Below are 13,546 nucleotides of genomic sequence, written 5' to 3'. Positions count from 1 at the left end.
AACAGATAACAGGGAAGCTGTGTTAGACAACTGTCTTCGTTAGTGTTTAGTGCCAACCTGACAGAAACCAGAGTCAGCTGAGAAGAGAGAAGCTCAACTGAGAAACTACCCAGACTGCATTTGCCTGGGGCCTTGTCTGTGCAAGGCTGTTTTGACGAATAAACTAATGACTGATGTGGGGGCCAATCCCACTGTGGGAGGCACCAACCCTAGGCTGTGTAAGATTGAGCTCCTGTCCTGACTGTCCTGAATGCTGAGTTGCTACCCAAAGTGTAGGTCATATAAGGAAGTGTAAACCTTTCCTTCTCTAACTACGTCTGCTCTCAGTGTTTGTTACAACAGTGGAAGTGATAAGGACACCACTCAGACTGCTTACCACCTGTCCTGTGGGGAGTGCATAGGTGTTGCCTCGGATCACCCTTCTGTCATACATTATGTTTCCATAATTCAAAGGTTCGTCAGCTCTGCAAAACAGAAAATTCTAAGTGAATGGTTTATTATTTGAATCCATTAAGTGAACCTATTTCAATAGAATTTAGATTAAACATATCTTGTAGAATCTGGAGAGATGGCAGATAAGAGCACTTGTTCCTCCAGAGGACTTGGATTTGGTTCCCAGTACTCACATGGCATCTGACAACCATCTGTAATCCCAGTTTCATGGGACCGTGTCTCTAGTATCTGATACTCACACATGCATGCAGATAAAACACGTGTACATATAAAATAAAAATATTTAAAATGTATAAAAGAAACTGTAGTACAGTCATAACATAAAGAGACAGACAGCTATCATTTATATAAGTTACTATATGGCTGAACCTTACAAATTTTATTTATTGCTAACAATAACTTCATATTGGGAACTAATACTCCTAATTAACAGGAGAAAAATGGAAAAGAACCTGCCCACATTCCCCTCCTAGTAAGAGAGAGCTGGGCTCAGTGTGTAAACACTGAAGACTGTTCAGCAAATGTGGAAAGTCCCAGTCAGAGACTGAAATGTGCATTTAGTAACAGACCAGGTTTTAGAAGGAAAGTCAGACTTCGCACTGTTCCTCCAAGCTAAAGGTGCTGCTGAAATGTCAGCAAATTTGAATATTGGGAGCCGGAATGAGCCTGAAGAGCACAGCCCCAGAGCTGGCCCTCAAGGCCATCAGTGCACGGCTGTCCATAACTGTGAGGCCCACCCTCAGCCTACACCCTGACACGCTATCGGAGCTGACCACGTGGGCTAGGCTGCTGCAGACTGAAGCCTCTCCTGAACACACGAGCATGTTTTCCTGTCTGCGTTACTTGGTCTCAGGTTGTGCCAGCTCCTGCACGGGACGGCTCTCTCTTCTACCCTGTGCACTGCTTCCAGAGCTGATTCCCGGCTACTTAGCTAGACTTTCTAAGGGCTCAGTTTTCTGTCCACCAGCAAAGCTTCACTCATAACCCACATAGCAGTTTTATTTTCTTTTTAGTTCACTACTCTCAACTCTAGGCATATCCAGCTGCCTAGAGATACCTTACTAAGATGTCTAGAAGGCAGTTCCAACACTGAGCTAGTCTTCTCCCCTGCCAGCTTATTACTTCAAGTGTTTTCTATTTGACTAAATGGTTCCAATGACCACAGTTGTGACTTACTCAAGAACGCTGGGAGTCATGTATGACCACATTCTTTTCTCCATCCCTACAGCTGCAGGAATTTCTGACTCCATGCCCCAGTCTTTCTTACACTATCTGCTGCTCAATTGACATCCCTGTCTTTTACCTGGACAGCCAAGTCCTCTTTTAGTTGAATAGAACAAAATTTCTTCTCAATTTATTCTATATCCACTGAGACCAGTGGCATTTTAGAAGAGCAGCGGTTCTGAACTGGCTAATGCCTCCCACTGCTAATCACAATAAGGGAAGATACTGGGTTGACACTGTCGAAATAATGAGCTCTGTGACACTGACTGTTGATATGGATGCAATGTATAGGTTTAAATATTCTTGGAGGACAGGTACATTGTATTCATTCACATTAAGTAAATTTATGCCTTAACAATCACATTCCTAAGAACCTACCTCCCGGAAGTAAAAGGCCTAGCACACACAGTTGTTTGTCAAACCTCATTCTTTGTAGCAAAAGCTGGAAGCAAACTGAGTATCTATTAATAGTGCAAAGTTTTAGCAGTGACAGTTACACCCACACTCGGCATTATCACAGCGCCATGGAAGACAACTGAGCACTCCAATTACTAAGAGGGCAGAGGAGGCTCAGACCTGTGTATGTTAATGTTGCTATGAAATAAACTGTAATGGTTCATCTTGATTGACTGGCTTGACAGATACCTAGGAGACCAGTAAAACAAAGTTGTAGGTGTCTGTGAGGATTTCCCAGGGTGATTAGATCAGGAGCTTTCTGACTCAATAATTTAGGCTATTGGTGGATTCATCCTTGCAGACTATGGAGATGTGGACTTACAGACAGCTGGGTTCAATTGGATGAAGTGACATCACTTAGGAGTATGACACTGAAGAGGGAATCCTGGCTCGGGATCTTCCCTGTCATTTTCTCCTCTGCTTTCTGGTTGCCATGACGTGAGCATTTCTGTTCCCTCACACCCTTCCCACCATGGTTCTCTGCCTCACCTCCAAAAACATGGAGCCAAATGACCATGTACCAAAACCTCTGCAAGTAGGAGCTGAAATAAGTCCTCTCCCTCCTCTGATAGTGTTCCTAGTCCCTGTTCAATGAGAGAAAGTTCACAAAGAGAGCTATTGTTGTTTATCCATAAATAAGAAGCCATGAATTTGAATATAAATATGTGAGCCTGGAAAGAAGTAGAGAAAAATGCATACAAAACTGATAACATGGTTTGCCCCTTGGGAATGAAAGTAATGCCACCTACTTCCTGGAGCTGTTGCGAGGGCTACCTGGTACCACGGCAGCATTTAATAAACAGGAACAATTCCCATGCAGGGATCTCTTTAAATCTGAATTAAAAAGTTACAATAATCCGTTTGTGTTGTGGGCTATTTGATCACACTGTGAACCCCAAGTTTGTGTTAATTAAATAAAACCTTAGGTCAAGAGGTAGCGCCAGCAACTAGTTGACAGGAAGTAGCATAGAGAGTAAGAGGGAGTCTGGGCAAATTGACAGGGAAATGCGCAGGCAATAATGAGGAGGGACTTGAGTTTGGCAGCTTTTTTGGTTTGGGGCATGGGAAGAGAAGCTCTCTTGCTGGTCACTGGCTAAGAAGAAAGGTCAGCTGTTGCTTCTTGGCCTCTCTGAGCTAGCAGGTTTTCACCCCAGTATCTGACTCCTGAGTCTGTATTGGTAAAACAGAAAAATAGAGACTTAGTTTACACGTGGCTGTAGTGACAGAAGCGGTTCCAGGGGATGCAGAAGTCCTGCTGGGCAGCGGGACAGAGATGGAGGAGCTGCACTCTGCAGCTAAAACTGCAGTAGATTCAGGAGCAGCCACCGTGCTGATGATAAAACAACACACCTGCATGTTCAGCCTCACAGGATGGGGCTTCAATGCCTTACCTGTGGATTTAAACTAAGAAAAATATTATCGCTGGGATGAAAATGTAAAAATGAACCAAAAATGGATCAAATATACATCTAGAAAACTTAGTGTGGAAGAAAAGGCCTTGTTAGAGAAGGCAGAGAGAAGGAGTTAATGAGGGAAGGGAGGAACCAAAGGTAAAGCTTTCCAAACCAAAGTATGCCTGGCCTCTCTCTCTCTTCCCTCACTGCCGCCAGAGATACCAAATGCCTCTGGAGGATGAGTGAGGCATCTGCCCCCAGAGAGGACGACATACGCTCTCTGGCGTTTCTAGAACTACCTACTTGTTTAAACTGTCTCATAGGATTAGAAGTTAGTGGCTAATAAAACTATGGAACTAACTACATTCCCTCACTCCATCAGAGCCACTGGAGACTAAATTCTTTACTGTTCTCACAGGAAAATGGATAAAGAAAGGGGCACTGGGTAAGACAACTAGAGACCACCGGGGACTCTGGATGAAGCAAAGGAAAACGTAAGGACGTAATTCCATCCACAACAACCCCTCCCCCGACAGACACGTCTCATGGTTTTAGTCAGCACACATTTCTCTGAGAACTCTGGAGGCCAGAGGCCCACAGCGGGTCCTATAGGGAAGACTCTTCTGGAGACAACAGGGAGTGTTCTGCTGCCTTTTCCAGTCCTACAGGGCCCGTCCCCAGGCGTCGACTCTATGACGGTTAATACTGTCAGTGCGACAGGATCTAGAATCGCCTGGGAGACAAACTTCAGGGTATGTCTACGAGAGAGTTTCTAGACTGGATTAACTGTGAAAGGAGAAAGCAAGTTGAACACCAGCCCTAATCTCTCTCTGCAACGTCACCACCATGCCACTTTCCCTTCTACGATGAACCACAAGTCAAAATGAACTTTTCCTCCGTCTGATGTTTGATTGCTTCTGTCGGGTACTTCTGATCAAAGCTACCAGAGAGGAGAGACTAAGAGTCCTCCTCCAGCTTCTGCGTCCCTTTTCCCTTTCATTTGTTTGGGTTCCCAGAGATGACACTGGCCCCGCCCAGACTTTCAGGACAACCTCCCCATCCTAACAGCTGAATAGACTGAAAAGGGCTCACTGGCGTGACACCGGCCCCGCCCAGACATTCAGTACCACCTACTTTCTTAACATCTGAATAGACAAGGTTGTGAGCTCACAGGTACTGGGGATTAAGGAGAGGCCATCTCTAGGGAACCAACAACGTTCTGGCTACCAGGATAATGTTAAGCTTCATTTGATCAGCGTCAAACAAAAGGTAGAGAGCAAGTTTTTTATTTATTTGTATTAAAAATACTTTTATATAATATTTATTATATATTATATAAAGGTTTATATAATCTTGACTAACAGATTTGTAAGAGGAGAATGTCATATTTTGGTTTGGGCACAAGCCTACAGGTCAATGTTACTGCATTTATGTATTTGTGATTGCTTAACTACCAACAAATTCATAATTATAATACATATTATATGCAACTCTTATCTGAAATATTTGGAACTATACATATTTCAGATTTTTTTTTCCTCACAGTTTGGAATATTTGCTCATATATGACTCAAATGTAAACATGTTTCATATATACTTTACATACACAGCCTGGTGGTAATTATATACAATATTTTCAGTGTATCTGTATTCTATGACCAGTCACACAATGTCCTATGTGGAACTTTCCTGTGCAGCATCATGGCACTCAAAGAGCTTCAGAAGGTGTGGGGACTAGAGCGAAGGCTCAAGGGCTAAATGCTCCTACTGCTTCTTCAGCGGACCAGAGTTTGGTTCCCAGCGTTCATGTGAGGCAGCTCACAACCCTCTGCAACTCCAGCTCCAGGGGATCTGATGCCTTCCTCTGGGCTCCACTAACACCTGTGCTGCACGCGCGCACACACACACACATTTAAAAAGGTTTCACGTGCTTGGAAGGATGGCTCAGCAATTAAGAACACTGGCTGCTCTTCCAGAGGTCCTAAATTCAATTCCCATGATGGCTCACGACCAGCTATAGTGGTTGCCCTCTTCTGGCATAAAGGCGCACATGCAGAAAGAGCACTCATTCATAAAAAAAGTTTCACATTTCCAGATTAGGGATGCACAAACCACTAAAACTTCTGGTTTGAAAACGGGAAAACTTGTACTCTAATGGTTTCTTTCAGTTCTACAATTTATTGTGCTACAAAAAGGCAGGTGCCCTTGAACCATATCAGGCTTGGATTAATCTGAAAGTTTTAAGTTACTCTGAGAGTAAAATGAGATTTTCTCATACCTAATTATAAAACTGGGATTCAGCCCAGTCATATACCCATCAAGATAATTTGTAATCTTGACTCCCTTTTGACACATTGTTAACCAGTCTAGACATGTGTTGTCTGGAGTTACTTACTAGGGTCAACAGAGAAAATTCTGAACAAGATTAGACTAAGAACCTTGTAGAACAGAGGCAGACTGACCTAAAAACATTCATTCTTTGGACGTGGTTACATAATTTAGCTAATGGCAGTCACCTCAATATATTCTTTATAAGGGTATCATGGAAGGTAACCATTCCTGTGGTACGGGTCTCTATGTTCTGGTTTGTTAACTACTTTCATGAAACACTTTACTATGCATTTCTGCATTACTTTGATACACTGATCTATTAGTAAACACACTATTTCAACATAAAAATCAACTAACTATAAGAAACAACTCAGCCATCCTACTGACTTATTTCTGAGTGAGCTAGGATAACAGGTTTGTGTCAGGCCTGGCCCAGAGTTAAAATTCAGTTTACACTGAGAGCTTCTTGTGTGGCAGGCAAGGTCCAAGGTGAACAAAAGGTTCAGAGATGCCTGCTTCCATAAATCTCCCGCTCTTAAGTCCTGCTATTTCAAAACTTGAAGCTTACAGAAAGAACTCTAAGCGAACTATAAACCCCGTGGTCTTTATTACATATACAGGCCTGAATTCAGCAAATATTCACTAGAGTAGCAATATGTTTTGTGGTCCTGCATGGAAGGCTAATCCACCCAGACTGGGATGAAAAGAGCTTTATGTGGTTGGCTCTTTCATTCGGTATATGCTATCCATGTACTTCTCTGTGCTTCACTTTTCTGCATGATGGAGTGATGAAGCCAACTTGGCAGAACTGTGGATTAATACGCCCCGTGTGGTGTTTGGTGGTGGCTGTCTATAACCATTCGTGTTCACGTCATGACTCAGGCCAGCTGTGCTTCTGTTTAACCACATAGTTGTGTTATTTTAGGGCAGGGGGTTTTGACTGGGTGTAGTCAAGGGAAAACAGTTGGGATGCAAAGCGGAGACCAGACAGGAGCTACTTTGGTCACTCACGGCTGCAACAGGCTGTCCCGGTAGCGGCGGCGCTGGCAAGGCACGGCCCGGGGCCTGCTGGTGTAGGTGTAGGTGCCGGAGGCCTCGGCCGCCCGAGGATTGCGGTCTGTCATCGCCGACGCCATGTCGGGGGTCGAACCACCTCCCCTTCGGTGGAGGTGGGCTCTGTGGCAGGTGGGGGTTAAGGAGTCGTGGGAGCCGGAGACGTGTAAATAGTGCCAAGGGCAGGGATGCCGCGACGCGCGGGGACGCGGCTCTCGGGGAAGCGGGCGCCACGCAGGCGGGCCCGCGCAGCAGGGAGCCGCTACTCTATGCTTGCTCCGGGTAGCGTGGAGCGAGTCTGCGGCACCCGCACCGGTTGCCGAGCAACGCGAGGTTCCGCCTGGAGGCAGGAACTCCAGGCAATTCCGGCCGGCCGGGTTTCCGGAGGGGCCCGTAGTAAAGGCCACTTCCGGCTCGTGACTCCGCCCACCTGCTGGTCCGCGGGCAAGCCTGCGCATTGACCGTTTCTTGACCGGCCAGGGCGCCGTGGCGGTGTTGGCGGTGGCCACTGGGGCGGAGGTAAAGTCGTCCGGCCCGGCTGCGGGGCGCCGCCTGGCGGGGCTGCTGTCCGCGCCATCCTCGCAGGCCCACGTGCTCTTGCTCTTTGAGGGGCGTTCTCCGTTGATTCTTGCCCTGTCACGCCGCAGCGCTTCCCTCTCCCCGGCGGTGACACGCCCTGGGCAGTCGGGCTCGCAGCTCTGTTACGCGCTGGAGCCGGGCGGAGGCGGGCTGTCTCCGGTTTCCCAGCTCCTCCTCCGCTCCCTGGCGTAAATTCCGTACCTGCCTTCTCCACTCAGCGCTCTGGGCCAGCACGTTAGAGGACCCCTGGGCTCCCGCGGCGACTTGTACCCCCCGTTAGCCACCTAACTTTGGCAAAGAGTTGGGCAGGTTGTTGATGAAACAGGGTTCTCCTTACGTTTTCATCTTTCCGGCCCCAGGCGCCCAAGAGCGGAGCGTTTTAGGACTCGTTTCAGAGCTAGAGAGGTTAGGAATTTTGTTTGTGAAGTGTATGCATCCCTTGTGGTTAATTACTTGGGTTTGCAGCGACACTTTCAATGCAGCTCGTCGCTGTCCAGGCTCTAATCGAGCTTCTGCAGTGGACTAGCCCAGCAACACGCGGGCAAGTTGTAAATTTTGTCCGTGCATGCTCTACTTTTCTAATCCACAAAATGGGAGTAATAGAATTTATCCCTTTGGATTTGTAAGGATTAAAAGCATGAATGAAGCTTTGGTAGTTAGAACTGTACCTGGTAAACTAGTCTACAGTTTAAAGTAGACGATCACCATTGTGTAATTAGTACCATTAAAGGCTGTAGTAAATGCTATAGACACACTGCTGCAGACCTTCAGTCTGACTGAGTTTGAGGACACTTTTGAGAAAATGGCACTGAAGCGAGCGAATATCATGCTGAGGTTTTAGCCTCTGGTAAAAGGAACCTTTAGAATGCCTCGGATGGGGCTAAAAGCAAGCTTGTTGACCTGAGTTTGAGCCCCAGAACCCACAGGAGAGACCCAGTTCCTGACAGTTGTTGTCCCAGCTTCACACACACACCCCATACACTCGCACACTAATAAATTAAAAAGTGACTGTGATCAAAGGCTCAAAGGTCTGAGATGTAGAAATCCAGAAGGGTTTGTGTAGATCATTTGTAGAAACAACTAAAGAAAAGTTGGCATTATTTCATACAAATGTTGGACAGCTTATCAGAATGCTTTTGCCCCCTTGGAGCAAGAAGCCAATTGCAAACAGAAACAGTAAAGAATCGTTTCACATAAGTTCAGAGAGAATGATAACTTGGGGTTTCAGTGTTCTGTCTTCCAGGAGGAAGGAGGAACAGGTTGGTTGATTACATAGGGAGGATTGCACACTGAGTGAGTAACCAATGGTCCCATCCCAAGCATAGCTGGGATTTATCGGTAATATGATAGCTACCGAAAGTTCTATAAGTCTGTGTCCTTGGTCTGGTTCTCTTTGTATTACGCCCAGAACAATCTGGTTTACTTTTTTGGTTATAGTAGCATTTATTTGTGGTAATAAAATCTTTTGTGTAGTCTCTTTCAGTTGACAGTACTAGATGTCTGCATTCTGTGATTGCCTTGAATGGTCTGGAATGCAGTGATTTGGCTGAAGGATTTTGAGTATATGCTGTATGCCACGCACCGGTCATTGGAAACGACAGGTATAGAAGTGGAAAACAATGACAAAAGTTAACATTCTTGCCTTTGTGGAATCTGTATTTTAGCAGATAATCATAAAACTAAGACAAGGAAGTAAAATTTGTATAAGAACTAAGCATAAAAAAGAACCACGGAAGGCTAGGTCTAGGGAGACAGGGATGTAGGCTGGTTAGAGAAGGCCTTGGAAGGATGCAGAGGCAGTGGCATTCCAGCAAAGATGAGAAGGGAGTGAATCAGGGAAACAAGACCAGCAGAGCATTCCAGATAACGGAAGCAATGAGAACAGAGTTCTGACATCAGGCTTGTTCGAAGGCAAGGCTAAGGACTAAGAGTGGGTGGAGGAGGAATGCAGAAGGAAGGTGAAGTCAGTAACCAGATTGGTGTCTCACTGACAGTCAGTGTGAAAGCCTGGGCATTTACTCCAGGCTTAAAAGCCCTGAAGAGTTTTGAGCAGAAATTTGACCATGTGATTAAAGAGAACCACAGCACTCCAGTTCCTTCACTGGGAGAAGACTGCCATGAAGCATGGGCAGGGAGACCTAGCAGGAGATCCCCACACCCCAAGAGATTTACGACTCTGAAGGGGTGCGGGGAAACACTGCACAATGTGCAGAAAAACTTGCCCGAATGCCTTGACTGGCATGATCTTTCTCCAGAGGGGATTAAACTGATTACTTATTTTGATGCTGAGGACCATAGCATGCTAGCTGGGGAAGCAAGCGCTCTAGCACTCCCCCAGCTTAAACATTGATTTTACTGTAGTTGACAGCGCAGGAGAGGATGCAGAAATCTGCATTTTGTTGTTCTGTTGTGTTTTCCTAGCTGCTGTTACCCTAAAGCATAGATCTTTCTGCCCTTAAGAAAGCCAAGGATGTTCAGCAGGTCCCTATCTCTGGATGAACTTGAACTAAATATATATATTTCTTTTTCAGCTTCGTGAGATTGTTGAGAGGTCTATGAAGCTCTCTAGCCATCGAGTAGCTTTCTGACTTGTTAGTGCCTCTCTAGCGTAGAGTTCAGTAGATAGCTCCACTAAAAGCCAAGCGAATTGTCAGGCTCTCCTCACCACACTCTCTGCATCTCTGTGCCTGGTCCCTTCAAGTCTTGGCCGTTGTTCTCAGCTGTAGTTTTTCTCTCCCCATACTGGAAAGACTCCTGAAGCCTCTAGGTCATGGCCTTGTTCTTTACTTAAATGCTCTGAGGAGGGAAAACAACAGTTGTGTACTGTTTTCTGTATTCCCATCCTACCTGGGACCCTGTCCTTTTCACCCTGACCACACCAACCACTCTCCAGCACCTTTAAGCCACTTGTACAGTTTCTGTGAAGTTGTATTGATAAAATTTTCTGCATTTTTTAAAAAAAACTTTTATAATTATTCCTGAAGAATGATTACTCTGTTTGGGAGTCACAGGTAAAGGCCACTCAGGCTGTGGACCAGAGTGACTGGAAAAATGAGTTGACATTTACAGGAAGCTCGAGAGCAGAGCAGGTTTAGGGGTGGTCGTTGGAAACTCCTCAAGACAGAAGTGCGCATGTGTCATCTGAGTGGGACTGACTAAGCGGATGGTGACAGGGAGCGTAGAGTTCCTGTGGACTGGGCGGGGGCATAGAGAAGGATTTCTGACACAATGCAGACAGCTGGTATTTAGAGTTGTAAACCTTGATACGGTTATTAAAGGAGTGTAGAGAAAGAACAGGCCTCTGGCCTCTCCCAATACAAGTCAGGACGCCGAGGAAAAACCTGCAAAGGAGACTGAAAAGGAGTGGCCAGAGAGATTGAAGAATGCAGAAAGTCTGATTACCTAGGAGACAAGGGAGGAAAGTGAAGGAGAGGGAAGGCCCACAATTTCTAATGTCCACAGGTCAACCAAAGTAAGGACACCGGCAAGAGGGAAGGAGTTGGTCTGTGCAGTCATGGACAAGAAAGCTCAGCTAATAGAGGGTTCAGAGGGAGCAGGAGGAGTCAGCCTGGGACTAGTCAGGGTTGCCATGAAGGAAGGGAAATGGTCCAGTAGACAGATGAGTTGGACCAAGAGAAAGTTTCAGTTTTTAACGGTAAAATTGATGTTGTATGTACCTATAGGGATGACTCTGAGGGTATGGAGGATGCAGAACAGGAGGAGAAGAATTGGCGGGATGATAGAGGTAAGAGATGGCCCCTTTTGCACAAGCAGGATGGATAACTCCTCCATAGTCAGAGGAGAAAGGGAAGCTATCTAAGCATGGCTCTGTAACCAAGCCAGCAAGCAGCATTCCTCCATGGTTTCTGATTCAAGTTCCTGCTTGGTTTCCTGCCCCAACTCCCCCGATGATGGACCAACCTGTAAGATGAAATAAACCCTTTCGTACCCTAAGATCTTTTGGTCTTTTTTTTTTTTTTTTGGTTAGTTTGTCATTGCAACAGAATGGAATTAGAACCCTTAGTAAAGGATCAGATGTGGGAATGGGGAGTAGATGGATACGGAATGCTCACCATGGTTTAGGCTAACATGAAGTAACACAGCGATCACACGATTCCGTGAGCTACAGTCGTCTGCTGGAGGGAATGGGAGCCCAGAGTTCTGGCTTGGGTCTGCTAATTCTGAAGTTCATGGGCACACGTCGTGTAGGTGGCTCGCAGCTGTGAGTGAGCAGGGTATTTACAGAATGCCAAAGACTCGAAAGGCAGACAGGCAACAGACTGATCTGTGGAGAACTTTCCTAGATTTTCTAGCTCCCGTATGAAAAACGTGAGAGATTTTTCTACATTGGTGGTCCTAAACATCTCCAAGTTATTACCAACTTGAAAAGCTAAAGCAAATAAATTTCCTCTGCACTTGTCATGTTGAAAGGAACCCCGACTTAGTACCAAGCTGCAAGAAAAAGCTGTTAGGAAGAAGGGACTTAAAGTGCCCGTTAGTTAGAACACACAGAAAAGGGGCATTAGAGAAGCCTGTCGGGCTTCTGATGACGATGTCCCCTGTGTGGGGGGATTTGTATGCATTTGCCAGTCTCTTAAGTTCATAACTCACAATTTGGGTTTTTGTCCTAGATAAGCATCTGTGTTTGTGCTTTAATTTGTATTTGCAAGCTTTTCTTTTTCCTATAGAGAAACTCCAGAATCATGTAAACATCAGGGCCTTAGCACCTCATTCTGGCCTGAAAGAGCCCGGCTTCAGGTTGACGGTGCTCTGTATGGTGGTGGTTCTTTGAATCTGGCGGTAATACCCAGAACTGGAGACACACTGCTTTTCGGTTTCCTATAGACCTGAGAAGCAGAGATGATGTTCCGATCATTTCCTTTTGATCTAACGGTTTCAAAAATTCTCTCTAGTAAGAGCCCGAGGGAGCACAGACTCCCAGTCAGAGCAAAACCGTGACTCAGAGTGTGTAGAATAGCTCCCTTCTTGGGAAGTTTTCAGTAACAAAACATGTTGTGTTTTTGAATGAAAAGTAAAATTTACATCCAGTGGATGGAAATTTCTTATAAGAAGATATAAAACCCCCTGACACTTTCTATTCTTGAAAATGAGAGTTATTTTTGTCAAATGTCTGAGACCTGAATGTATTTTTTAATTGACCAGTTATGATAGGGCCTATAATTCTGTGATTTCATTCTTCTTCCCCTACATGCCACCTTGAGACAGCCCTAAACTGTGTGCCACCGTTTAAGAACACAGGAAATGTGGGAATGAGAAATGAAAGTAGTTTCAGATTTGTGAAATTTTAATTTAAGGGCATGAGTTTCTTTGTCTTAATAACTGATCAAATGTAAGCTTCACTGGTGGGATTATTCTGTGACTTTAAAAACATTTCAGTTTGTAAACTAGAACAGGCTTATTACAGAAGGCAGTGGATCAGAGTCCAGCCTAGAATGTTGCGGGCTTCTCTTTAGGAACACACATAGTGAAGGCTCTACCGTTAGGCGATAGGGCATCTATCTGATCGTTTCACCAATGATTCCAGTTATTTTTGTTTGAGTATTTATAGCAATGTTTCAGGATTTTCATTGAGGTTGGAAATGATACATAATATGGTATAGCACTTGCATCCTATTGGTCCTAAGCATAACTTCGTTATAACTCAGTGTCTCAGTCTTTAGCAGACAGAGAGCATCCCCGTAACTCAGGGCGCACTGAGATGTATACAGCTGAGTTCCTTTGGGGACTTGTACTAAGAAAGGTCGTCCAAGAACTCTATTAAAGATAGGGATTGTTTGTCTACTCAGCAAAACTTAGAGCAGATCCTAGCAGCAAAAAGAACTGAAGTTGTAAAATTGTGTGTCTTGCCCTGGAGAGATCCTTTCTCAAACTTCTGGGCTGCTCTTTCTAGATCTAGCTGTTCTTGCCGAAGAATTGTCACAGGTGTTGATTTGCATCTGCGAGATCCCTTCCGTTACCTGGAATTTTAGACAAATAGTTTCTAGAATGGTTTCAGGTCTGGTTAGGGAGACCGATGTCTGACTGTTCATACCCAT

The 13,546-nt window shown here is 45.2% G+C and overlaps 1 protein-coding gene across 1 annotated transcript in view; it reads right to left on the bottom strand.

Annotated features, from left to right (window-relative positions):
* Positions 1–13,546, bottom strand: part of Rsph3 (radial spoke head 3) — a 29,603-nt gene extending 16,057 nt beyond the window's left edge. Inside the window, exons 1-3 of the mRNA XM_057753868.1 lie at positions 13,543–13,546; positions 6,870–7,587; positions 377–464 (exon numbers count right to left, since the gene is read on the bottom strand). Coding sequence (XP_057609851.1) covers positions 377–464; positions 6,870–7,587; positions 13,543–13,546 — 810 coding nt within the window. The remainder of the gene's footprint in view (positions 1–376; positions 465–6,869; positions 7,588–13,542) is intronic.

This window comes from Chionomys nivalis, chromosome 2, assembly GCF_950005125.1.
Source record: "Chionomys nivalis chromosome 2, mChiNiv1.1, whole genome shotgun sequence".
NCBI classification, from domain to species: Eukaryota; Metazoa; Chordata; class Mammalia; order Rodentia; family Cricetidae; genus Chionomys; species Chionomys nivalis.
Note: the sequence above shows the minus strand (reverse complement) of the source record. Positions and strands in the feature narration are given on the sequence as shown.